The sequence below is a fragment of the Anolis carolinensis genome, chromosome 2, assembly GCF_035594765.1.
Source record: "Anolis carolinensis isolate JA03-04 chromosome 2, rAnoCar3.1.pri, whole genome shotgun sequence".
Lineage (NCBI taxonomy): Eukaryota > Metazoa > Chordata > Lepidosauria > Squamata > Dactyloidae > Anolis > Anolis carolinensis.
In genome coordinates this window covers 178,518,397-178,544,182 of record NC_085842.1, presented here as the reverse complement: position 1 = coordinate 178,544,182, position 25,786 = coordinate 178,518,397, and the positions used below count along the sequence as shown (strand labels likewise).

Sequence of the window (25,786 nt, the reverse complement as noted above, 5' to 3'; positions counted from 1 at the left end):
CAAGTGGGGATTGTGAGTTTAAGGGAATTTGCATGTGGAAGGTGATTGGCTGGGGGTGTGAGAGGAGGGAGGGGCACCTGGGAGGAAGGGGGTACATGTAAAATGTGGCAAGTGGGGATTGAGTTTAAGGGAATTTGCATGTGAAAGGTGATTGGCTGGGGGTGTGGGAGGAGGGAGGGGCACCTGGGACGAAGGGGGTATATGTAAAATGTGGCCAGTGGGGATTGTGAGTTTAAGGGAATTTGCATGTGGAAGGTGATTGGCTGGGGGTGTGAGAGGAGGGAGGGGAACCTGGGAGGAAGGGGGTATATGTAAAATGTGGCAAGTGGGGATTGTGAGTTTAAGGGAATTTGCATGTGGAAGGTGATTGGCTGGGGGTGTGAGAGGAGGGAGGGGCACCTGGGAGGAAGGGGGTATATGTAAAATGTGGCAAGTGGGGATTGTGAGTTTAAGGGAATTTGCATGTGGAAGGTGATTGGCTGGGGATGTGAGAGGAGGGAGGGGCACCTGGGAGGAAGGGGGTATATTTAAAATGTGGCAAGTGGGGATTGTGAGTTTAAGGGAATTTGCATGTGGAAGGTGATTGCCTGGGGGTGTGAGAGGAGGGAGGGGAACCTGGGAGGAAGGGGGTATATGTAAAATGTGGCAAGTGGGGATTGTGAGTTTAAGGGAATTTGCATGTGGAAGGTGATTGCCTGGGGGTGTGAGAGGAGGGAGGGGCACCTGGGAGGAAGGGGGTATATGTAAAATGTGGCAAGTGGGGATTGTGAGTTTAAGGGAATTTGCATGTGAGGGGTGATTGGTTGGTGGAGGGGAGAGGGAGGGGCCCTTGACAGCTTTATTTCAGCACATAACAGTTGTCCCCTTGCAATAGTCGCACCTCCCTTTTTGGCTCCCAAACTTGGCATTTTGGCTTCATTTATTTCATAAATTTTTATTGAGCATTTTCAAGTTGCTGTTTTTTTTTCACACAAAAAGAAAAGAGGACACTGTTCCATTATCTGGGCGGAGACAGATAGGGATACTCCATTTTATGGCGGGGAGAGGGGTTTGAAGAAGTATAACAATTTCCTCCTTTATTCCTTTTATTACTACCACCCATGTTACCGTCCTGGAAACAACATTTGTTGATGAAATGGAGAGGGGGAATAACCAGTGAAAATGGTTTTCCTTCAACTCTCCCCAACCCCTAAAATGGACTATCTCCCAATGTCTAGGCCCCCTTTTGGCCTCAGCCCGTATAATGGAACAGTACCGAAAAGAGAAGCCAAAAACAAAAAAAACAAAACAAAACAAAAACAAAAACGGGTGAGTGGAGATCTTGTTAGTAAATTACTAATGTTGTCTATTATGTCACCGAGGGAGAAAGGAGGTGGTTAGGGGAGAAGAGAGCCTTGTATTTGTTGTAATTATTGCATCTATTTCTTCATCTTAATTACATCCCCATTTCTTAAGGTTGGCTCTGCATCTCGTGCTGCCAGAGCACAGTCTGTTTAGTGCCTTCCAAGTTGCCCAGTCTTCAGTGTGTCCAGGAGGGAGTCTCTCATTTGGTACCAGCCATGGAATGAGGTTCTGGGTTTTAATTTGCCACTTTTGGACTCTTGCTTGCTGAGGCGTTCCTGTGAGTATCTCTGTAGATCGTAGAAAACTATTTCTTGATTTAAGGTGTTGGCAGCTCATGCAGGTATTTTATTGTAAAAAAAAAATCTTTTATATTTCTTCCATACTCTCATTGATGAATTACTTATCTGGTGTTTGGAGTCCGAGTTCATTTCATCATAAATTAAATATGCATGCCATCATATTTTAAATCTGTCTCTTCAAGTGTAAGCCATTCTTCCTTTCTCTTTTGCGTCTTGTAAAATTTTAATTTGTATTCTAGGTTTCTTTATTTTCCAAATAAATTTTGCCAGTTCTTTATTCCAACCCTTAAAAAGTGCTTCTTTTGACAAGATTGGTATTGTTTGATATAAATAGAACCTTTTTTGGAATTACATTAATTTTTATTGTTGATATTCTTCCCAGTAGAGACAGGCCTAAACTATTCCACCTTTCTATGTCTTTTTATTTCTCTTTCCAAACTTTTTCATTATTGTTTTTAAATCATTCAGAGAGTTTGTTTGTCATTTGAATTCCCAAATACTTTACTTTTGTTGGTGTATTTATTTTTGTCTCTTGTTTCAAAACCTCTTGGTTCTTCTTGCTCATATTATGAGTTATTATCTTTGTTTAATCTTGATTAATTGATAGGCCCACCACTTTTCCAAACTCTGTTATTAATTCTAGTGCTTTTGAAATATTCTTTAAAGGATTTTGAATCAGAATTACTATATCATCTGCAAGCAGGTTTATCTCATATATTTCATTTTTTTGTTAACCCTTCCATGTGGTATTTGCTCTAATTTGTCTAGCCAGCACTTCCACTGCTCATATAAAAAGTAGAGGCGAGGCAAGGTTAAAATTTGTGATTCAAACTGGCTGGGTAGGCCTTCTGCCAGAAGAGGGAGCTCTTGGAATGTGTTTTGAATTCTGACCGCTCTTTTTAGTGGTGGAATCTCTTCCTTTGGCAGGTCCTTCCACAGTCGTCTTCTTTTGGGGCAGCCAATGAAAAGGAGGTCATCTAGGTGAAGGTCGCCAGTTGGGTTCTGTCAGCATGGAATACATGGAAAACTCAGAGAACCCCAGTGTCCAAAGGGGCCATGGATTGTGTGGGAGAAGAAGGCCATCCTGGAGAGAACCTGGACCCAAACCATGGAGGGCTCTTAAGGTCAAAACCAACACCTTGTGCTTTGCCTGGAAACTCATTGGCAGCCAGTAAAGTGATTTTATTGTAGGTGTAATAGGCTCACTCCTACATATTCTTGTTTACAAACTTGGTACAAAGTCAGCCCAATGTGAAGCTCATTGCAGAAGTCCAGCCTTACGGAGACCACCATCTTTAGATCCTCCAGACCTAGGCAGGGCGCAGGTGGCACATCAGCCGATGCTGATAATAGGCCTCCTGACAACTGACACAACTTGTGCGGACGTTTGGAGAGACGCATCCAGGAAACCTTGTCCAAAGCTGTGGACCCTTCTTTTAGGGGGGAGTGTATCCCCATCCATAACTGGCTGACAGACCTCCATCCCCAGATTAGGGCCCTTGATGGCAAGCACCTCTTTCCTGCCTGGTTTTCCCTCATCCAGCCCATTACCTTCTCTAGGCATGTGTTCAGAGAAGACACATTCTCCTTAGCTGAGGCTGTTTTTGAAGACATGGAAAAATATATGAGGGTTTCACCAGCATACAGATAGCACCCTGCATCCCATGCCTCTGGAGGATCTTTCATGTAAATATTAATAAGTATTGAGGATAGAATGGCCCCTTGTGGGATGATGCCATAGGACAGCTCCTTTTGGGGGGAGCAGCTCAGTCTCAAGTCCGGATCCTGCTCTGAAGCCGGTTTGAAATGAGTCAAGAAGTGTGTGTCCTCCAAGACAGCCTGGAGCTGGAGGGTAACTGCCTTCTCCATTACTTTTCCCAAAAAAGGAAGCTTAGAGATTGGTCTGTGATTGTTAAGGCCCAGGGGATCCAGGCAGGGCTTTTCCAGCAGCGCTGTAGCTGTGTATGTATTCCCTGAAATTGAGACTAGGTATGATATTAATTTTTGCTCCAAAAGACGCATTAGACGTATTGTTTTTCCATGTACACTTATTCAAATACACTTATTCAAATACAGTCATTTCACCTTCTTCTGTAACATTGTCATAAGATAATGTCAATATTATTATTTATAAATATGTAATTATACATTACTATTATTATTTTAACACAATATGTCTGTCTTGTATTGTACTGGACGTACTACCTGCAAAAACGTCCATCTGGATGGCGATCTTAACTGAGGATTTTTTTTTTTGGGGTGGGGTGGTCGTGGTAAGGCTTATTTACAAAGATCATAAATATCATGCTAAGGCTTATTTTATGGTTATGCTTTATTATACATAGCTTTTTTCTGTTGGTGATACTGATATTAGTGTGAGTCTTACAATTGATGGTGTCTAGAATTTTTTATATGTGAAAGGCATATAGTCTGGGCCAGTGGTTCAAACCTTTCCAGTCATGGAACTCTTCAGAAGACATTTATATATATACTAGCTGTGCCCGGCCACACATTGCTGTGGCGAAGAATGGTGGTATGGGAAATAAAGTATTGAGGAATTGGTGGTAGTTAAGGTAAAGGGTAAACGTTTTCCCCTGACGTTAAGTCCAGTCGTGTCTGATTCTGGGGGTTGGTGCTCATCTCCATTTCTAAGCCGAAGAGCCGGCGTTGTCTGTAGACTCCTCCAAGGTCATGTGGGATGACTGCATGGAGCGGCGTTACCTTCCCACCGGAGCAGTACCTATTGATGCACTCACATTTACATGTTTTTGAACTTCTGGGTTGGCAGAAGCTGGGGCTAACAGTGGGGGCTCTGTCAGTTCCCCCAATTCAAACCTGCGGCCTTTCGGTCCTGAAGTTCAGCAGCTCAGCGCTTTAACATGCTGTGCCATCAGGGGACATTATTTCCTAAAGGTTGTGAATATACAATATTTCTGATTGTTTTTTTTTGTCTGTTGGAGGCAAGTATGAATGCTGCAATTAGGAAAAATGATTAGGATGTAATGGCCTTGCAGATTTAAAGCCTAGCTGTTTCCTCCCTGAGTGATTTTTTTGTTGGGAGGTGTTAGCTGGCCCTGATTGTTTCCTGTCTGGAATTACCTTGTTTTCAGAGTGGTGTTGTTTGCGATATTTTATATGCTTCTACTGTCTGTGGCCCTGAGAAAACAGAGGATTGGCCAGACTTTGATGATGGGAATCCTTTGTTGGGAGGTGTTAGCTGGCCCTGATTGTTTTCTGTGTGGAATTCCCCTATTTTCAGAGTGTTGTTCTTTATTTAGTGTTCTGATTTTAGAGATTGTATTGTTCTGTTTTATTATACCACATTAATTTTTATATATTCTGATTTTAGTGTTTTTGAATACTTGGAGCCAGATTGTATTCATTTTCACGGTTGACCGCAACACAATAATAATAATAATTAATAATAATAATAATAATAATAATAGTAAGGATAGTAATGATAGTAATGATAGTAATAATAATGACTTTGGTAGTACATAGTGCTTCACTGCCTTCTCAGCTTCCTTTCTGGAAGAATCCTTTCTTGGGAGGTGTTAGCTGGCCCTGATTGTTTCCTTTGTGGAATTTCCAATTTCCTTGCTTTATTTACTTTCTTTATTTCTTTATTACTGTCCTGGTTTTAGAGATTACATTGTTCTGCATTATTCTATCCTAGAAATTATTTCACATCAAAGTAGAATCTCACTTATCCAACATTCGCTTATACAATATTCTGGATTATCCAACACAGTCTGCCTTTTCATAATCAATGTTTTTGTAGTCAGTGTTTCAAATTCATTGTGATATTTTACTGGTAAATTTGTAAATACAGTACAGTAGAGTCTCACTTATCCAACATAAGTGGGCTGGCAAAATGTTGGATAACCGAATATGTTGGATAATAAGGAGGCGTTAAGGAAAAACCTATTAAATATCAAATTAGGTTATGATTTTACAAATGAAACACCAAAACATCATGTTAGACAACAAATTTGGCAGAAAAAGTAGTTAAATACGCAGTAATGCTATGTAGTAATTACTGTATTTATGAATTTAGCACCAAAATATCATGATATATTGAAAACATTGACTACAAAAATGCGTTGGATAATCCAGAATGTTGGATAAGCGAGGCTTGGATAAGTGAGACTCTACTGTAATTACTACATAGCATTACTGCGCATGGAACTACCTTTTCTGTCAAATTTGTTGTATAATATGATGTTTTGGTGCTTAATTTGTATAACGATTACCTAATTTGATGTTTAATCAGCTTTTCCTGAATCCCTTCTTATTATCCAATATATTTACTTATCCTGCTGGCCTGTTTATGTTGGATAAGTGAGAGTCTACTGTATATTGATCATCTTATATTATCTGCTTAGAACTGGATTACATGAGGCCCCTTCTTCACAGTTGTATAAAATGCACACTGAAGTGGATTATATGGCAGTGTAGAGTCAAGATAATCCAGTGCAAAGCAGATAATATAAGATTATAAATGGGTTATATAGCTGTGTGGAAGGACCTTGAGTCTACACTGCCATATAATCCAGTGCAAATTAGATAATCTGTGGAAGAAGACTAAGTGAGGCCTAAATCTGCCTGTCCCCTAACTGAAACCTGGCTGTCCCTTGGTTGCTAGGCAACGAAGTGGGCAGAGATTAGCCCTCTAAACTGGCAGCAATTGGATAAAAACAATTATTGCTCTCCCTCTAATTAGGACTTTATTTTTCTTTTCTTTTTGTTGTATCAACCTAGAGGCGTGGATGATGGGTTGTGTTGTCAAATTTCGAGGTTGGGGGGCCTGTAGTTTTGTTGTTTTGTCCACTGCCCTGATGCCATCACTCTTTTATATATATAGATTTTTTACCAAGCATTAAGAATCCACAAAGTTCTTCCTTTTATCTACTCCAGTTGCCATGGCTCTCCCTCCTTCCCTTTCAATGGCAGCCAGTTCCAAGGGTCAACCCTAGGACTGGAGAAGAGGGATGCCCTGGTGTCCTGATGTCCTGGTGCGCTGTGGGCTTCCTGGTCCACCATCCTGGCTCCCGTTGGAGGGAGGGAGGGGATGAGGGGATTGCAGGACCCCTGGATGGGGTGGGCTGCCCCAGTCTCTTGCATTTTGTGGCCTTCTCTTGCCCCTTTCCAGTCCTCCAGAGCTACAAGGAACCCATGTGGAGGAGTCCTTTCTCTGGACATGCATCATGCAAGTGACGCCAGTGGGCAGTCCCCAAGTTACAAACAAATAGGTTCTGTATGTTTGTTCTTAAATTGAATATGTTTGTAAGTCGGAACTGGTACATTATTAACTCCAGCCTATATATATATAGCTTTGGATAGCATAGGGAAGGGTTAATACCCCTGTCGTGTTTGTTTTGTTGTCTGCACACAGGGAAGGCCTCGTTTCAGCACTGTTGTTCTTTTCTCCGCTTCTGAGACCCTTGGCATACGGTTGATTCAGAGCTGCCAATGCAGGAGGCTCTCCTTGTGTCTTCCTGCAGGGCAGAATGGGGTCAGACTGAATGGCCCTTGGAGCCACATCCAACCCTATGACTCCAGGAAATGGGTGTCATTGGGACAAACCACATCACTGGACCCTCCACTCCTCTTGGTCTCCCATCACCATTTCCCTGGCAGATTTCAGGCAGAGTCAGGGTTAGAAGGGGCCCCGAGGGCCATCTGGTCAAACCCCTTCTGTCAGGCAGGAAGGCCCACCAAAATCCCCCTAACAAATGGCCATCGGTCTTTACACATCCAGCCTCTGCCTAAAACCTCTCAGAGAAGGAGGCTCCAACACACTTGCTTCGAAAGAGTCACAATCATGGTGGGCGAAGTGGATGCTGTGGATGAAGCACACCTCGATTTCAGGACGATTTTTGTGAAGCTTCCCTGGGACATTCTCACAAAGAAGCCAATAGGATGTGGGTGAGACAGTGCTCCTGTGAGGTGTATCAGGAACTGGTTCACAGGCCAAACCCAGAGGGCTGTGGTGGAGGCTCCTTCTTTGGAGGCTTTTAAGCAGAGGCTGGATGGCCATGTCGGGGGTACTTTGAATGCGATTTCCTGCTTCTTAGCGGGGGGTTGGACTGGATGGCCCATGAGGTCTCTTCCAACTCTATTATTCTATAATTCTATGATTCTAGGGCTCTTCTGTACAGTGGCTCCTCTTCCTTCCTTCTGGAAGGAGGTACCAGTGGAGCACCAAAATGAGGGTTCTGCCCTGGGCCTCTTAGGGCTATGCAACATCTTCATCAATGCCTTGGAGGATGGAATGGAAGGAATGCTTCTTGGATTTGCCGATGGGACCTAATTAGGAGGGAGAGCGGAGACCCCAGAAGGGAGGATCAGGCTCCAAAGTGACCAACACGATTTACCACCAAAAACAATTTATATCGAAATAATTAGGAAAAAATTTGTAAGGAGGTGAAATATTTGGAAAGGTGGCAAAAGGTTCAACAAAAGTGGATGGGGAGGATAGCAGTGATAAAAATGATGTTTCTACTCAAAATGCTGTTTCTGTTCTAAAATCTACCGATTTTAAAGGGAGTAAAGGTTTTTGAACAGCGCAGGAAGTAGTTGGTTAAATTAATTATATGGGCTGGTATAAAAGCTAGACTTGCATATAAAAATTCAATAAACAACAAAGATAGAGGGGGCCAAGCCCTTCCAGAATTTAGGTACTACTACGAAGAAGCAGGTTTTAGCTGGCTAAATGATTGGGTTAAAGTAGAGAATTGTGCTTTACTTGACTTGGAGGATCATAACTTAAGATTTTGATGGCATGAGTATTTATGGTATGAAAAAGATAAGGTATATAATAAGGAATATAAATGACATACAATAAGAGCCAATCTCCTAGCAATTGGGAAGAGATTTATTTATTTATTTACAACATTTCTACCCCGCCCTTCTCACCCTAGGGGACTGAAGGCGGCTTACAACAACTGGCAAAATTCAATGCCAAACAATCAATAAAAACAGCAACACATCTAAAATCATTTACAATAATCCATAAAATACAATAATCAAGCTTAAAACATATAGTTACTTATTACCATTCTTCCACGGAACCATTGCACATAAACCTAAGTCCAGACCATGTCAATACAGTACTTATTCATTAAATGCTTGCGCACAAAGCCATGTCTTAATGTTCTTCTTGAAGGCCAGAAGAGTTGGGGCCTGCCAGATGTTACTGGGGAGGGAGTTCCACAGCCGAGGAGCCACCACTGAGAAGGCCCTGTCCCTCATTCCCACCAGCCGCGCCTGTGAGGCAGGTGGGACCGAGAGCAGGGCCTCAGGGAAATACAAGGAGGATACAAGGCTGCATCCATTGGAAGAAATGCTAAGACCAATATTCAGTGAGGAAATAAGAACTTACAGGAAGTACATAATTAAAGAAAAAAAATCAATGGAAATTTAAGAGAGAAGAGATAGGGATCAATGAGGGGTGGGGATCCTGCAGCCCTCAGGTGTTGTTGAACTGCAAATCCCAGGAGGTCCTGGCAGTATGGTCAATGGGGAAGAATGCTTGGGTTGCCAGTCCAGCACTTTGGGAATTCCAGTCCTGAGAGACAGAGGGAGATGGAGGGAGGAGGGAGATTGTAGCGGAAGGAAAAGGCCTTATTCGGTGGAGCCTTGGAGCCTTGGTGAATGTAGACTTATCTATGTATGCCTGTACTGAGCATATTATCCAGTTCAAACTGCATTCTGTGGGCAGCATAGATGGAACCATAGGCCTCATTTGCTTTGCTATATTATCCCATTTCAGAATTCAGATAAACTGCAGTTCAAAATGGATTATATGGCAGTGTAGATGGGGCCTAAGAGGAAGAGGTGAGAGAAGATGACAACGCTGCCATGTAGGCTGTATCTTCACTCCTCTTTATCCCATGATCTGATCCCAGATTATCTGCTTTAAACTGGATTATATGAGTCTACATTGCCAGATAATCTAGAATCAGATCCTGGGATATGGGGCAGTCTGGAAGGGGCCGTAATTGGTGCAAATGTGTGTATCATTACACTGTGTCATGTTAAGATCATGTTGTGACCATGATGGCATGGCTGTGTCAATAAAGTTTGTTAAATTTTGTTAATAATAATAATAATTTTATTGTTATACTCCGCCACCATCTCCTAAACGGGACTCGGGGTGGTTTACATATGGGACAATGCCCATAGACACATACAAACGACCCATCAAGATAAAAACACAAATCAAAATCATAACAGTACAAAATAACAAAACAGTTAAAAGCACAGTTTCAATAAAATAGAATACCAAACAGCTGAATACACAATACTCAGCAAAATCAGTTGCCATAGTACAACTGGCGTGATCAGGATATACAAGAGCTGGGTAAGGGCATGGGGTAGTGCAAGCAGCATAGTTAGGGCCAGGTACAGGATAACATGAAATAGCAGCATACTTGTGGAACCTAGGGACTGGGCATTTGTGACTAGGGACTAGGCATTGTCAAAGGCAAGCTGAAACAACCAGGTTTTCAGGTCCCTATGAAAAGTGGCCAGTGTTGGGACTTGTCTAATTTCCAGTGGGAGGGAGTTCCAAAGTTGGGGGGGCACCACTGAGAAGGCCCTCTCTCTCGTCCCCACCAACCATACTGGGAAGGTAATGGTGCTCCATGAAGTCATTCCGGCCAGATGACCTTGAAGGTGTCTACGGACAACGCTGGCTCTTCGACTTAGAAATGGAGATGAGCACCAACCCCCAGAGTCGGACATGACTGGACTTAATGTCAAGGAATAACCTTTACCTAGACCACATCAGCTCTAGTTTCTGATACAGAACATATGCCATCCAGTAGTTGCCATCTGCTCACCCACAGAAAAACATATTTAATAATCTAGAGCTGATGTGGTCTGCCTAATGCAATGGTCAGCTCTGTGGAAAGGAGTGGAAATAAAATTAATGAAATAAAGAGGAAGGAAATTTGCGAATTAGATTTTCATTCTTGTGGCCCACTGCTGGGCCACAGACCACAGGTTAAGAACCACTGTGTTAAAGGCTTTCATGACCGGAATCACTGGGTTGCTGTGAGTTTTCTGGGCTGTATGGCCATGTTCCAGAAGCATTCTGACATTTCGCCCACATCTATGGCAGGCATCCTCAGAGGTTGTGAGGTGTTGAAAACTCGGCAAGTGGGGTTAATATATCTGTGGAATGTTCAGGGTGGGAATCCCAACAAAGGAGTCCTCCAGGCCTGAAGCATCCAGGCTTTGAAGCTGCAAGGCCATTCAATGCTAATCAAGGTGGCCAATTTCAACATCCACACTTGCCTCAAGCATACAGTTCTTTCTCCCATCCTGGACATTATTCCACAGATGGAGCCTCCGGTGGCCTAGGGGATAAAAGCCTCGTGACTTGAAAGTTGGGTTGCTGACCTGAAGGCTTCCAGGTTCGAATCCCACCCGGGGACAGCGAGGATGAGCTCCCTCTATCAGCTCCAGCTCCATGCGGGGACATGAGAGAAGCCTCCCACAAGAATGGTAAAACATCAAAAACATCCGCGCGTCCCCTGGGCAACATCCTTGCAGACGGCCAATTCTCTCACTCCAGAAGCAACTCCGGTTGCTCCTGACACCAAAATAAATAAATAAATAAATAAAAATCCACAGATATAGAAAACCCACTTGCTTAGTTTCCAACAGACCTTACAACAGGGTTGTTGTGTGTTTTCTGGGCTGCATGGCCATGTTCCAGAAGCATTCTCCCCTGACGTTTCGCCCACATCTATGGCAAGCATCCTCAGAGGTGGTGAGATATATACATGTATGGAACATGGCCATACAGCCCGGAAAACACACAACAACCCTGTGATTCCGGCCATGTAACCTTCGACAACAAACCGCACAACCTCTGAGGATGCCTGCCATAGTTGTGGGCGAAACGTCAGGAGAGAATGCTTCTGGAACATGGCCAGGAAAACTCACAGCAACGCAGGGGCGGAACAATTTTCAAATTTGGTTACACGGGGATATTGGATGACTCTGAAGACGAGGGTTGGAGTGCGGCCATGGAAGCCCACTGGGTGAGTCACACTCTCTCGGCCTCAGAGAGGGAAACCATGGCAGAAAGGGCCTGAAGGCAGGCACACCTTACTCAACAGCAGCAGCAGCAGCCCGGGCTTTGAGGTGTACTGTAATCCTGGCCTTGAGAGCCAAACCAGGGCTTGAGGCCTTGACAGGAACGAAAGGAGGCGGCTCTAGCTGGGCCTGGCGCCTCAGGAACGAGACGCGCCTCCTTCCCGCCCTCTCTCCTTTCCTTCCCTCCCTCAACGGCGGCGGCCCTGAGGTAAAGTTGCTGCGTCGTCGTCGTCCACGCCTCCTCGGGATTCAGGGAGGGCGGCGAAGGCTTCTCCAACCTCCTCCTCCTCCTCTTCTTCCTCGTCTCTTCGGCGAAGACGTCTCGGGCGAGCTGAGGGTGAGGAAAGGGAGATTCATCCCTGGATATTTGTGTGCGTGCCTCTGTGTGCGTGGGTGAAGAGAATATAACCTGCCTCCTTTTAGCACCTCCTCCTCCTTTTCTCCCCAAGTCTCCTTGACTTTGGGAAGCCTTGGGTGTATGTATGTTAGGCGTATTTGTGTGAGGAAGAGATAAGGGGGGAAAAATAGGATCTGCTCCTTTCTAGCCTCACCACCTTCCCCCTCAAGATTGGCTTGGGAACCCTGGATACATAGGGAGTGTGTGTATGAGAGAATATAACCTGCTCCCTTCTAGCACCACCTCCTTCTTCTCTGTCTCTTCTCCCCAAGATGCCAGGCTGCATGGCTTGGGAGCCCTGGATACATAGAGAATGTATGTATGTGTGAGAGAGAATATAACCTGCCTCCTTCTAGCACCACCTCCTTCTTCTCTATCTCTTCTCCCCAAGACGCCAGGCTGCTTGGCTTATGAGCCCTGGATACATTGAGAATGTATGTATGTATGTATGAGAGAGAATATAACCTGCCTCCTTCTAGCACCACCTCCTCCTTCTCTATCTCCTCTCCCCAAGATGCCAGGCTCCTTGGCTTATGAGCCCTGGATACATAGAGAATGTATGTATGTATGAGAGAGAATATAACCTGCCTCCTTCTAGCACCACCTCCTTCTTCTCTATCTCTTCTCCCCAAGATGCCAGGTTGCTTGGCTTGGGAGCCCTGGATACATAAATAATGTATGTATGTATGTATGTATGTATGAGAGACAATATAACCTGCCTCCTTCTAGCACCACCTCCTCCTTCACTATCTCCTCTCCCCAAGATGCCAGGTTCCTTGGCTTAGGAGCCCTGGATACATAGAGAATGTATGCATGTATGTATGTATGTATGTGAGAGAATATAACCTGCCCCCTTCTAACACCACCTCCTTCTTCTCTATCTCTTCTCCCCAAGACGCCAGGCTGCTTGGCTTATGAGCCCTGGATACATTGAGAATGTATGTATGTATGTATGAGAGAGAATATAACCTGCCTCCTTCTAGCACCACCTCCTTCTTCACTATCTCCTCTCCCCAAGATGCCAGGCTCCTTGGCTTAGGAGCCCTGGATACATAGAGAATGTATGTATGTATGTATGTATGAGAGAGAATATAACCTGCCTCCTTCTAGCACCACCTCCTTCTTCTCTATCTCTTCTCCCCAAGATGCCAGGCTGCTTGGCTTGGGAGCCCTGGATACATAAATAATGTATGTATGTATGTATGTATGAGAGAGAATATAACCTGCCTCCGTCTAACACCACCTCCTCTTTCACTATCTCCTCTCCCCAAGATGCCAGGTTCCTTGGCTTAGGAGCCCTGGATACATAGAGAATGTATGCATGTATGTATGTATGTCTGTATGTGAGAGAATATAACCTGCCCCCTTCTAACACCACCTCCTTCTTCTCTATCTCTTCTCCCCAAGATGCCAGGCTCCTTGGCTTGGGAGCCCTGGATACATAGAGTATGTATGTATGTATGTATGAGAGAGAATATAACCTGCCTCCTTCTAGCACCACCTCCTTCTTCTCTATCTCCTCTCCCCAAGATGCCAGGCTGCTTGGCTTAGGAGCCCTGGATACATAGAGAATGTATGTATGTATGAGAGAGAATATAACCTGCCTCCTTCTAGCACCACCTCCTTCTCTGGGCCCTTCCACACAGCTCTATATCCTAGAATATCAAGGCAGGAAATCCCACATTATCTGTTTTGAACTGGAATATATTGCAGTGTGGACTCAGATAACCCAGTTCAAAGCAGATATCGTGCGATTTTCTGCCTTGATATTCTAGGATATAGAGCTGTGTGGAAGGGCCCTCTATCTCCTCTCCTCAAGATGCCAGGCTCCTTGACTTGGGAAGCCCTGGATACATAGGGAAGGTGAGTATGGGAGAGAATATAAACATGCTTTCTTTTAAACACCACCACCTCCTTTTCTCCCCAAGATGCCATCCTTCTTGCCCTGGATATAAGGGGTATTTGTCTATGTGGGGGGCCCCTGGTGGTGGCGCAGTGTGTTAAAGCGCTGAGCTGCTGAACTTTCAGACCGAAAGGTCCCAGGTTCAAATCCTGGGAGCGGAATGAGTGCCCGCTGTTAGCCCCAGCTCCTGCCAACCTAGCAGTTCAAAAACATGCAAATGTGAGTAGATAAATAGGTACCACCCTGGCGGGAAGGTAACGGCACTCCATGCAGTCATGCCGGCCACATCACCTTGAAGGTGTCTATGGACAACGCTGGCTCTTTGGCTTAGAAATGGAGATGAGCACCAACCCCCAGAGTCGGTCACGACTGGACTTAACGTCAGGGGAAAACCTTTACCTACCTTTGTCTATGTGAGTCCCTTTTATTCCACACAGCTGAATAAAATCCTACATGTTCTGCTTTGAACTGCAATACATGGCAGTGTGTACACAGATAACCCAGTTCAAAGCAGATATTGTGAGATTTTCTGCCTTGATATTCTGGGTTATATGGCTGTGTGGAAGGGCCCTCTATCTCCTCTCCCCAAGACACCAGGCTCCTTGGCTTGGGGAAGCCCAGGATACATAAAGAATGTGTGTAGGGTCCCTTCCACACAGCCACATAACCCAGAATATCAAGGCAGAATAACCCACAATATCTGCTTTGATCTGGGTTATCTGAGTCCACACTCAGTTGCAGTTCAAAGCAGATAATGTGGGATTTTATTCAGCTGTGTGGAAGAGACCTGTCCCCTTCTTCACCATCTTCTCTTTTATCTCATCTCCCCAAGTTGCCAGACTCCTTAGCTTGGGAAGCCCTGCATACATAGGGAATGTATGTATGAGAGAGAATATAACCTGCTCCCTTCTAGCAACATCTCCTCCCCTATCTCCTCTTCTCAAAGATGCCAGACTCCTTAGCTTGGGAAGCTCTGTATACACAGGGAATGTATATATGAGAGTGAATATAATCTGCCTCTTTCTAGCACAACCCCTTCTCCTTTTCTCCCTAAGATCCCAGTCTCCTTGGCTTAGGGAGCTGTATTTGTATCATGTATGTGTGTGTGAGGCCCCTTCCACACAGCTGAATAAAATCCCACATTTTCTGCTTTGAACTGTAATATATGGCAGTGTGGACACAGATATCTCAGTTCAAAGCAAATATTGTGCGTTTTTCTGCCTTGATTTTTTGGGTTATATGGCTGTGTAGAAGGGCCCTGAGAGAACGAGAGATTCAGGATTGGGAGAAAATGTGATCTGTATTTGTCTGTGTGTGATGGAGAATAGAAACATGCCTTCTTTTAACACCGCCACCTTTTTCTCTATCTCTTCTTCTTCAAGATGCCAGGCTCTTTGACTTAGGGAGCCCTGGATGCATAGGGAGTGTGTATATGGGAGAGAATATAAATATGCCTTCTTTTAGCATCATATCCTTCACCTCCTTTTCTCCCCAAGATGCCAGCCTTCTTACCATGGGAAGCCCTGGATATAAGGGGTATTTGTCTGTATGGGGAAGAATATAACCTGCCTCCTTCTCTAGCATCTTCTCCTCCTTCTCTGTATCCTCTTCCTAAAGATGCCAGGCCCCTCAGTTTGGTAAATCCTGGATACATAATGTATGTATAAGAGAGGAAATAACCTGCCTCCTTTTAGCATCACCTCCTCCTTCTCTATATCCTTTTCCCAAACATGCCAGACTCTTTGACTTGGGGAGCCCTAGATATAAGGGGTATTTGCGTAGGAGAGAGAGAATATAACCTGCTTCCTTCTAGCAACACCTCCTTCTTCTCTGTCTCTTCTTCCCAAACATGTCAGACTCTTTGACTTGGGGAGCCCTGGATAGATGGGCAATGTGTGTGTGAGAAGAGACTATAACAGGACATCTTCTCCTCTTCTAAATACCAGCTTCCTTGGCTTGGGGTGCCCTGAATATATGGGTTATGTCTGTGTTGGGAGAAAATATAACCTGCCTTCTTCTAGGGTCTTCTCCTCCCCTTCCTTGTCCCCCCTCTTCCTCTTCCCCAAGATGCCTTGCTCTTTATAATAATAATAATAATAATAATAATAATAATAATAATAATAATAATAATAATAATAATAACTTTATTTTTATACCCCGCCCCATCTCCCCGAAGGGACTCGGGGTGGCTTACATGGGGCCAGGCCCGATAAAACAAACAAATAACAGTAACAAAGCAATAAAACAATTATCCCAGTAAAAAAACATCAACATCAATAAAAACAATCATTAAAATCAACAAGCAGGATACAGTGTTAAAAACAGGAGACTAATTCGTAGATCCCAGGCGAAATGCAGAGTGTTACGAAATGGGAAAAGGAAATTTCACAGTTGAATGGACAATAAAGTGGGGTATAAAATGGCAAGACAACAACAATGGTACTATTATGGAATGGACAGATAGATCAATCCAGCAACAACTAAACATCGAAGGCCTTTTGGAAGAGCCAGGTTTTTAAGCTCTACCGGAAGGAGAGGAGGGTAGGGGCCTGCCTGATCTCTCTAGGTAGAGAGTTCCAAAGCTGGGGGGCCACGACGGAGAAGGCCCTCTCTCTCGTCCCCTCCAACCGTGACTGTGAGGGTGGTGGGAGCGAGAGAAGGGCCTCCCCCGATGAGCGAAGAGAACATGCGGGTTCGTAGGGGGAGATGCGGTCTCTAAGGTAGGTGGGTCCCAAACTGTTTAGGGCTTTGTAGGTGATAACCTGCACCTTGAATTGGGCCCGGAAAGTAAATGGCAGCCAGTGAAGCTCCTTAAACAGAGGCGTTGAACGCGCCCTGTAATTCGCTCCGGTTAGAAGCCTGGCTGCCAAACGCTGTACTAGTTGTAATTTCCGGGCCGTCTTCAAAGGCAGCCCCACGTAGAGCGCATTGCAATAGTCCAGTCTAGAGGTAACTAAGGCATGGACCACCCTGGTCAGATCAGACTTCTCGAGGTATGGTCGCAGCTGGCGCACAAGTTTTAGTTGTGCAAAGGCCCTCCCGGCCACGGCCGACACCTGAGCCTCAAGCGTCAGCCCTGAATCCAGGAGGACCCCCAAGCTGCGGACCTGCGCCTTCAGGGGGAGTGCGACCCCATCAAGCACAGGTTGCCACCTAATACCCCGATCAGACTTACGACTGACCTGGAGGACCTCTGTCTTGTCGGGATTAAGTCTCAGTTTGTTCACCCTCATCCAGGCCAACACAGCGGCCAGACACTGGTCCAGAATCCGAGGGGCTTCCTTGGATTTAGGTGGAAAAGAGTAGTAGAGTTGGGTGTCATCCACGTAGAGATGGCACCGTACTCCAAAACTCCGGATGACCTCTCCCAGCGGTTTCATGTAGATGTTAAAAAGCATGGGGGACAAAATAGAACCTTGTGGGACCCCACAGGTCAATGGCCAGGGGTCCGAGCAGGTGTCCCCCAGCTTCACCAACTGGGAACGACCCTCCAGAAAGGACTGGAGCCACTGGAGTGCAGTACCCCCAAGGCCCATCCCGGAGAGACGTTCCAGAAGGATACCATGGTCGATGGTATCGAAAGCCGCTGAGATGTCCAAGAGAACCAGCAGGGTCACACTCCCCCTGTCCAGCTCCCTGCGGAGGTCATCCACCAAGGCGACCAAAGCCGTCTCGGTACTGAACCCAGGCCTGAAGCCAGACTGTGATTGGTCCAGAAAATCCATATCTTCCAAGAATCCCTGGAGCTGAGAGGCAACCACCCGCTCCAAGACCTTGCCCAAGAATGGTAGGTTAGAGATTGGCCTGTAGTTACAAGGATTGGTCGGATCTAATGAGGCCTTCTTCAAAATAGGCCTTACCACGGCTTGTTTTAGGCTGGATGGAAATTTGCCCTGCCCCAAAGAGGCATTAATTATTGCCACAAACCAATCAACTAACCCACCACTGGCCTGTTTTAAAAGCCAAGATGGGCAGGGATCTAGGACACAGGTAGTCGCCCTCACCGCTCCAAGAATCTTGTCCACATCATCAGGTTGCACAAACTGAAACGAATCCCACAAGATCGAACAGACGGATGCCTCGGTTACCTCACCTGGCAATGCTTCAAGACTGGCGTCCAAGTCGGAACGAATCTGAGCGACTTTGTCTGCAAAGTGATGAGCGAACTCGCTACACCGAGTTGCCAAGGAGTCAGGTGCCCCCCCACCCTGAGAAGGATGGTGGAGCTCCCCAACAACTCGGAACAACTCAGAAGATCTATTTGTTGCAGACGCGATGCGGGCAGTCGTGAAAACCTTCCTGGCTACCCGCAACGCCGCGGAATAAGCTCTAATAGCGGCTTTAGACCGTGTTCGGTCAGAAACGTTGCGAGTTCTCCGCCAGCGCCACTCTAGTCTCCTTCTCTTACGTTTCATCTCCGCCAGCTCCCCGGTGAACCAGGGAGCCGGGGCAACTCCACGCAGCGAGAGGGGACTTTGGCTTGAGGAGTCCTGGATGAATGGGATATTTTTGTTTGTGAGAAGGAGAATACAGTCTGCTTTCTTTTAGGACCATCACCTCCTCCTCTCCCTAAGATGCCATCCTCCCTGGCTTGAGGAGCACTGTATATATGGGGTATATCTATGCAAGAAAGAATGTAACCTGCTTTCTTCAAGCACCTCCTCCTCTCCCCAAAAGGCCAACCACCTTGGCTTGGGGAGCCCTGAATATATGAGATATGTTTATGTGAGAGAATATAACTTGCTTCTGTCTGGCACTGCTTCCTTCTCCTCCTCTTGCTCTCTCCAAGATGCCATCCTCCTTGGCTTGAGAAAGATGGATCATGTGTGTATCAGGAAGATGAGTGGCTGCTTCATTTTGGGTTATGATGGAGACATGATGGCACATATCTTTCCTATATAGGTGAAAGCCGCTTGAATAAATGTTGGGTGCAGGTGCATGAGCCTGGAGCTGTCAATAATTTAGAAGAAAGCCAAACAGTATCTAATTTCTTTGCCTGTTGGTTCCTTGCCTTTTGCTGTTATGGGGGAAGGGTGTATTGAGTGAGTCGCAGGGGAGACATTGTGGTCTCTTTTCTAAATATTCTTGTCTAGGAAAATCATGTGAAATTAATGGAATCGTCACAATTTGACAGGTGCATATATATACAGATGTCCTGCTTCTTGACAGGTGGTTGGACTGGATGGCCCATAAGGTCTCTTCCAACTCTATTATTCTATGATTCTATGATTCTATATATTCGCTTCTTTAGGCTTTATATCAAAGGATGTACTGTCAAAACCATATCTGCATACAGTATTTCCTGCCTAAGGAAACCCTGTGAAATACATGGTGACAGGCGTCTGGAAGGCACATACTCACGTACAAACACATTTCTGTATAGCTGATTGTTGAAACAGAGTACTTTGTTTTTGTGCATTCATGCATGGGCAGTAGAGTGCTTTTTTGTACTCATCATTTGCAGAGTCAGTATTTATCTTTCCAGAATGTTATTGTGCTATATATTATTAGACAAAAAGCTGATAATGTTTGAGTCCTGCAGACAATGAAATGTGCATTGTATCGGTGGTGGTTGGCTTGGGGAAGAGAAAGAAAATGCCGAAATACATCCCAAGAGGGAAGGGTTTTGTATCAGGTGCTGCTTAAATAACAAATATACCTCCCAGAGGCCTCAGTTTGATTACAAGATGGCAAGTGTGACTTGCAGTTGAGATACGACCAATAATGTAATGCTTCGTCCTCAACAAACCCTCAGACTTTGCCTAAAAGGGCTATTGCAAGTAGCTGTTGTTCTTAGATTATTATGGATGCATTCGTATGTTATCTCTGAATGCATTTGTGCTGTACAAATTGATTTTTAAAATAGGAACAGGTGTCTTTACCTCTGTGAAGGGTGTTGTTCAATCTGAAAAAAGAGCTACAATTTACTGTTAATTTTCACATAGCTGGTTATGTAACTAGTTTAGTTAGTTTTCATTTAAATAGTTATGTAACTAAATATTTGTGCTGTAAGAGTTTAACGGAGTTTATGGTAAAGAGAGGCTACAAAACAGACCCTAAGGGAAAATATATGAATGTTCTCGCTTCTTTCTTTGCATTAGTATGTCAAGTCATGAATCAGTGCTGCACTTTCCCCCTGGTGCAGGTCATAAGGTAAATGTAGATAGGATTGTACTGGAAAAATAAAAGGACGTTGTGCGGCTATAGCATGCTTAGGGTTTTGTATTATCATCCCCATTGCATTTTGTCTATTCACTATAACATTTTAAGCATTAAAATTGTTACAAATTACTTTACATTCCACAAGTATGTTCATGGTTGTATTTATTTTGGTTCTTTTCCTTTTAAAATCCTTGCTAATAGCCTTCTCTGTCAACCATTTATGTCCTTGCTAGCTACACACATTTGATCATGACTATGAAAGCTTAGGCCTCAATATATTTGTTCATCATTAGGATACTACAAGATGTCATTGTTTTTCCCACGGAAGACTAACATGGTTAGCCCTTTGGAAATATGCTAGCTCTTTATAGCTATTACCTGTTTTGTGTAGTGTGTTGGCCCAGATAAAATGTTAGAGCAGGGGTGCCCAAACTAAGGCCCGCATGTTGGATGTGGCCCTCCAAGGTCATTTATCTGGCCCCCACCCTAAACTTTAGACTTAGGATCGCTCTAAGTCTGAAATTACTTGAAGGCACACAGCAACAATCCTAATTAATTTGACTATCTCGTCAGCCAAAATTCTTCATTTAAAACATTGTATTGTTCTTTAATTTTTTGCACTACAAATAAGATATGTGCAGTGTGCATAGGAATTTGTTCATTTTTTTTTCAAACTATAGTTCAGCCCCTCAACAGTCTGAGGAACCATGAACTGGCCCTCTGCTTAAAATATTTGAGGACCCCTGTTTCAGAGGGTCAATTTCTGTAGAATTGAGATATTAGAAAATATGCTGTGATGATGATGCTGATGAAGCTGCTATTTCACAATGTGAACTTGTAAATTGCCCATGACATTATATCTGAATTTCTAAAACATTATCAGTGAGGGCGATTCATAAGATGCGAACACTCTGCATTTCATACATGCTTATCTCATCATATCTTTCCGATCCACTGCATTGCCATTGGGATGACTGACAGTTGGGTGTTCTTTCTCTGTCTTAGAGCATAACACAGCCAGTGTTGACAGTTTGGGCAGTTCAACCCTTTCACTATCCTATAGTGAGTTATGTGACAGGCTAGATCCTGACAGGGTGGGAATGTCTGTCAGATAACCCAAGTGTGTTTCAAACATAAATAGCACCCCATTCTATAAATGTTTAAAAATACAAGAACAAAGAAAGGAAGAAAGATTACTCAGCAAATACAATATTGTTGTTTTTCTATAGATGGGGTAATCTTTCTATATAGATTTACATGTTAGTTCTTTAGAAGATTATTTTTGTTCCACGCAAATGCTAAATGTGTACATATGATGTCTTTATATATTTTGACATATAATCTTCAGCCCAGAGAAGGAGATGTTTGTATGAATCTTTTATTTACCTAAATCTAATTAGATGTTTCTCTGGTCCCACATTTATGAGTGCCAGTGTTGTTCATCCTTCAGACTTCGCTTTGAATGAGATACCCATTTTAACACACATTCAAATATATATCCTTTGCACTAGTAAAACGTTTTCACCACATCCACTGAACCAAGGCAAAAAAGATGACTTCCATTTGTTTCAGTTTTAAAATATTGTCTGCTTGTGCAGCTGGTAAGATCTTCATTTTTCATGTGTGAAAAATAATAATTTCTTTTTTCTTGACTTGTGTTTTACTGCAGTGGCAGCAATTGGGTTGAATCAAAATAAGGATTTTCCTTCTGCATGGCACAATAATGCAACAAAACCAGTAATTTTCCTGCTAGTATAGCAATTGAAGCCCATACAGGTACTTGTCCTTTCTCTCTCAGACCTATTATAGTAAACTGGCTACAGTTTTTAAGGTGACTTGTTGCTAGGCTCCTATATTAGTTGTATGTGTACATTTACAAGATTGTGTATGTATAATCACATAACTATGAAGGAAATAAAGATTCACTTTACGCTGCAAATATTACTTGGTTTCAGTACAGCACTATAAAGATCTATTTAGAGGCAAGTCCCTTTGAGTTAAGTAGAGTGTGTTCTCAAATAAGTGGACACGTGATTGTAGTCTGACTTTCTAGATTATCAGATTGAGGGCTATACTAGATGATACATTTTAAAGCATACATGAATTTCTAATGGTCTTTAACTTATAAAATAAGTAAGATAGATGAAAGGATTTGAAGTGGGATCACAGCATATAAGGAAATTAATTTAACTATTCATCACTGTAATGTGGACTGAGTTAAAGATATCCCATTTGAATTAGCCCCAGATGGGAAGTTGGTTACACAAACCAGTTCCAACATTTATTTTATGAGTTATGATTTTCACCAGTGCTTCTGAACAATTAAACAACAAATACAGAATGTGTCCCAGGACCATTATTGATCAGGCTTTCAAATATGTTGTTTTTAAAATAAAATTAAGACATTAGATGCTTACTTACATTTAATGTCTCTTCTTGAGTTCGTTACTTGGTTTAGATTGCACATTTATTTTTTGAGAATTAAGAAATTCCTAGTGTGCTATTCTGATCATGAATAACAATAGTAAACATATCCTTTTATTCATTGTTCATGCTTCAATAGATGTCTCAAATGAACAATTAATTAAGGCAAAGCAAATCTATAAATAGTGGCCAGCCCTAATTTAATTGTATGTTACAGCATTTTGATATCAGTATTTTCCAGTTTTGTACTTTCTTTCTCTCCCTTTCCTATATTTGATTTGATTTCTCAAGCTACGTGTGAAAAAATGTCTCCAGAAATTTCAAGACAAAAAGGTGTGTGGCGACAAACCAGAGCTCTTTTATATAAGAATTGCCTAGTAAAATGGAGGACTAAAAAGAGCAGTGTTCAGGTAAGTTAACCAGCTGTATTCTAGCCTTTGTATTTGAGAAGTAAAAACAGCTTAATTTGGAAAAAGCAGTATTTTTTTTTAAAAAAAACAATAATGGCTGCTTGGAGAACATTAGTGTATTTATACAAATCATTATTTCATGGTCTATTAAAACTTTTTGAATTAAAATATTCTTGCTCTCTTTTATCAAAAAGTGAATTTATAAGCACTATTAATTATACATCTCCATTCTACACGCTGTGCATTTTTCTAAATAGAATAGTTGAGAGGTTATATAGAACAGTCAGAATTAGCTTTGTGTGAAACAGCTTGATCCTGATAATTGCTCCAATCGTGGTATCATTTCCTTATTGTCACATCCCAAGAGAGTGGGGTGCTCCTTTACTTGTACTGCTAATGTTCTCCACTTTATTATTGGTAGCACTATATTTAGTATTCATTTAGAGTAAAGTCCTAAACTTGACATTCACAAAGTGTTGGACCATAGAATTTGCCAGAAATCCCATATTGCTAGCATCAGACAGGTAAATCAGAGACCGCTGTTGGCTTCCATATCAATGATGATGGTGAATCCAAGTTTTAGTCTGAATTTTAGGGGGCTATCCAATATATTGAATATTCTTTGAGGCTTGTATTCAGCACATTGAATAATTTCTTTAAAATTTAAACTACAATCCAGAACAGATTCACTGGAAGTTGGAAGTTAGCACTGAGATTCATGCCACTAGTGTGACTGCTCCATTATTAAAAATAAGCTTTCATGATAACTGAAATGTGGAGGGGAGATGCACACCTGACACCATATCCCTTTCCTTTCAGTCTTTGGCCATTGATGAGAGCTTGGCCAAGAACTGAAGAGGAAAAGATATGGTGCCAATGTTGGTCATTGACTGAAATCATAGATATATATGATATAGAGCCATGTGGACCTGATTCAAAATCACTATATCTCTGCAACCACCCATGAATTAAATCCTTGCCACTTGAAAGCGTGAGACACAAATGATGACTGGTAGATACCTCTCCCAGCACACAAACACTTTATAGCCTCAGTCATTTGCAAAATAGCAACTTTGCAACATAAAGTCTAATAAGATATTCTCCATTTGCCGAGTTATTTTTCAGATTTGTTTCTGCTTAAAAGTATCGAAGTAACTTGATAACTCATTAAACCATTTGTAACTTTTTGTGGAATTGTAACATGTTTCCATCATGAAATATATTGGTCCATCATGTTGAAACACTCTGTATTATGGATTCCTACTTACTATATGAAATATAAAATGTTGAATCTAACTATAATCCTTTTACTTTTAGCATCAGTGATCAAGTGTTGTTGAGATGGGAATATAAATGCTTCTAATAAATCTAATATTGCCTGCTTCTGTCAGCTGAGTGCTTAGGGAACTGCTCTGTGGTGTTTGTAGTGAAGATTCAGTTCCCAAGTGTCCAGTCTCTTTTGCTTCAAAATGAGTTCAGACGAGTGTGTGAAAACTGAATGAGGCTGAGGTAGCTCATTTCCCTGGTCAGGTTTGAATTTGGCTCTCTTGCTTCTCACTTCCTTACCCTGTGGAGGTATGCACTGGGAGCTGTTGCTACCAGTGTTTCTGGCTACCTTTGTTGTGTTTGCAGCCTTTTATCTTGCTGCTTGGCAAAAGTATTTCCTTTTGTCCTATGAGGATAACATATCCTTTGTGTGTGTTCTTTGCAGGCATCTTGTTCTGAAGGTTTTTTGGATTTCTGCCTTCCACCCTAAATGTGTGGGGTCTCCTTTTCTTCATCTCAGGTTGTCCTTCAAAGCAGTTGTTGAGAGGCTAAGGAGGTGTGAACAGGAGGGTAACAGTGTTGCTGCTGGCTGTGCCATTAGGGTTGATGTAATGTAGGAGTATTCCAGTGTGTTTTTGGTATGGTGATACTAATGTGTAGGCTTTGGGAGCTGTTTCCATTATGGGTCCATGAACTATCACTGTGTAGGTGAAAAATCACAATTACTGTTGTCACAGTTGTGGTTGGCAGGCACTGACACAATTTATGTGGATGCTATGTGTAGGTATGGTTCTCTATTTTCCTCCACTTTCCCCACGTTGAGTATGTATTGATTATGGCCACTGGCATCATTAACTGTCTGTTTATCCTTCTCTTGATGTGCAGTTAGGATTAATTTACCTTTGATATAAACAAGCAAGAGGCAACAATAAAAGAGAGGCAACTAAAATTTAGGAACAAGAAGAGGAATGTGAAGAACGTAACAGGAAGGAACAGGAGCTGAATATGTACAGAAGCATTTCCACATTTGTCATGAATACATAAGTTATTTTATTCTGCTTCCAGTGAGACAGTTTGTATTAGGCACTTTCACAGAAAGAAAGTAGTAACATACAAACTCTATCGCTACATTGGTTACACAAACAAACAAAAAAGGGGAAACATTCACATATACTCCAACATTCATTCATCATTCATTCATTCATTATGCCATCCCTTTCTTCATTCTTCTGGAGAAGAGACCTGAACATAGGCCAGATTCCATTCCCTGCAAATCTGCCATTCTTCAATACTCCATCTTCCCCATCCCTTGGAAAAAGAGGCAGATGCACAGAACTTGCCCGCCTGCAGTCCGCCACACTTTTGGATAGTCAAAAGATCTCTTATATAGCATATTTCTTGCTGTTGTTGTTCCAAAATGTTGTATATGACTGACAGTTTGTTTGTCCCAGCTAAAACAAGCTGATTCCAT

At 43.0% G+C, this 25,786-nt stretch overlaps 1 protein-coding gene across 2 annotated transcripts in view; it reads left to right on the top strand.

Annotated features, from left to right (window-relative positions):
- Positions 1-11,733: 11,733 nt before the first annotated feature.
- abca5 (ATP binding cassette subfamily A member 5) overlaps positions 11,734-25,786 on the top strand; it is a 71,238-nt gene continuing 57,185 nt past the window's right edge. Inside the window, exons 1-3 of one of the 2 annotated variants that reach the window (XR_010003107.1) lie at positions 11,734-12,090; positions 21,885-21,991; positions 22,931-23,049. Coding sequence is in view for 1 of the 2 variants with exons in the window: in XM_008122005.3 (XP_008120212.1) it covers positions 22,945-23,049 (105 nt within the window). In the remaining variant the exon portion in view is untranslated. The remainder of the gene's footprint in view (positions 12,091-21,884; positions 21,992-22,930; positions 23,050-25,786) is intronic. The other variant, XM_008122005.3, reaches the window with a different exon arrangement.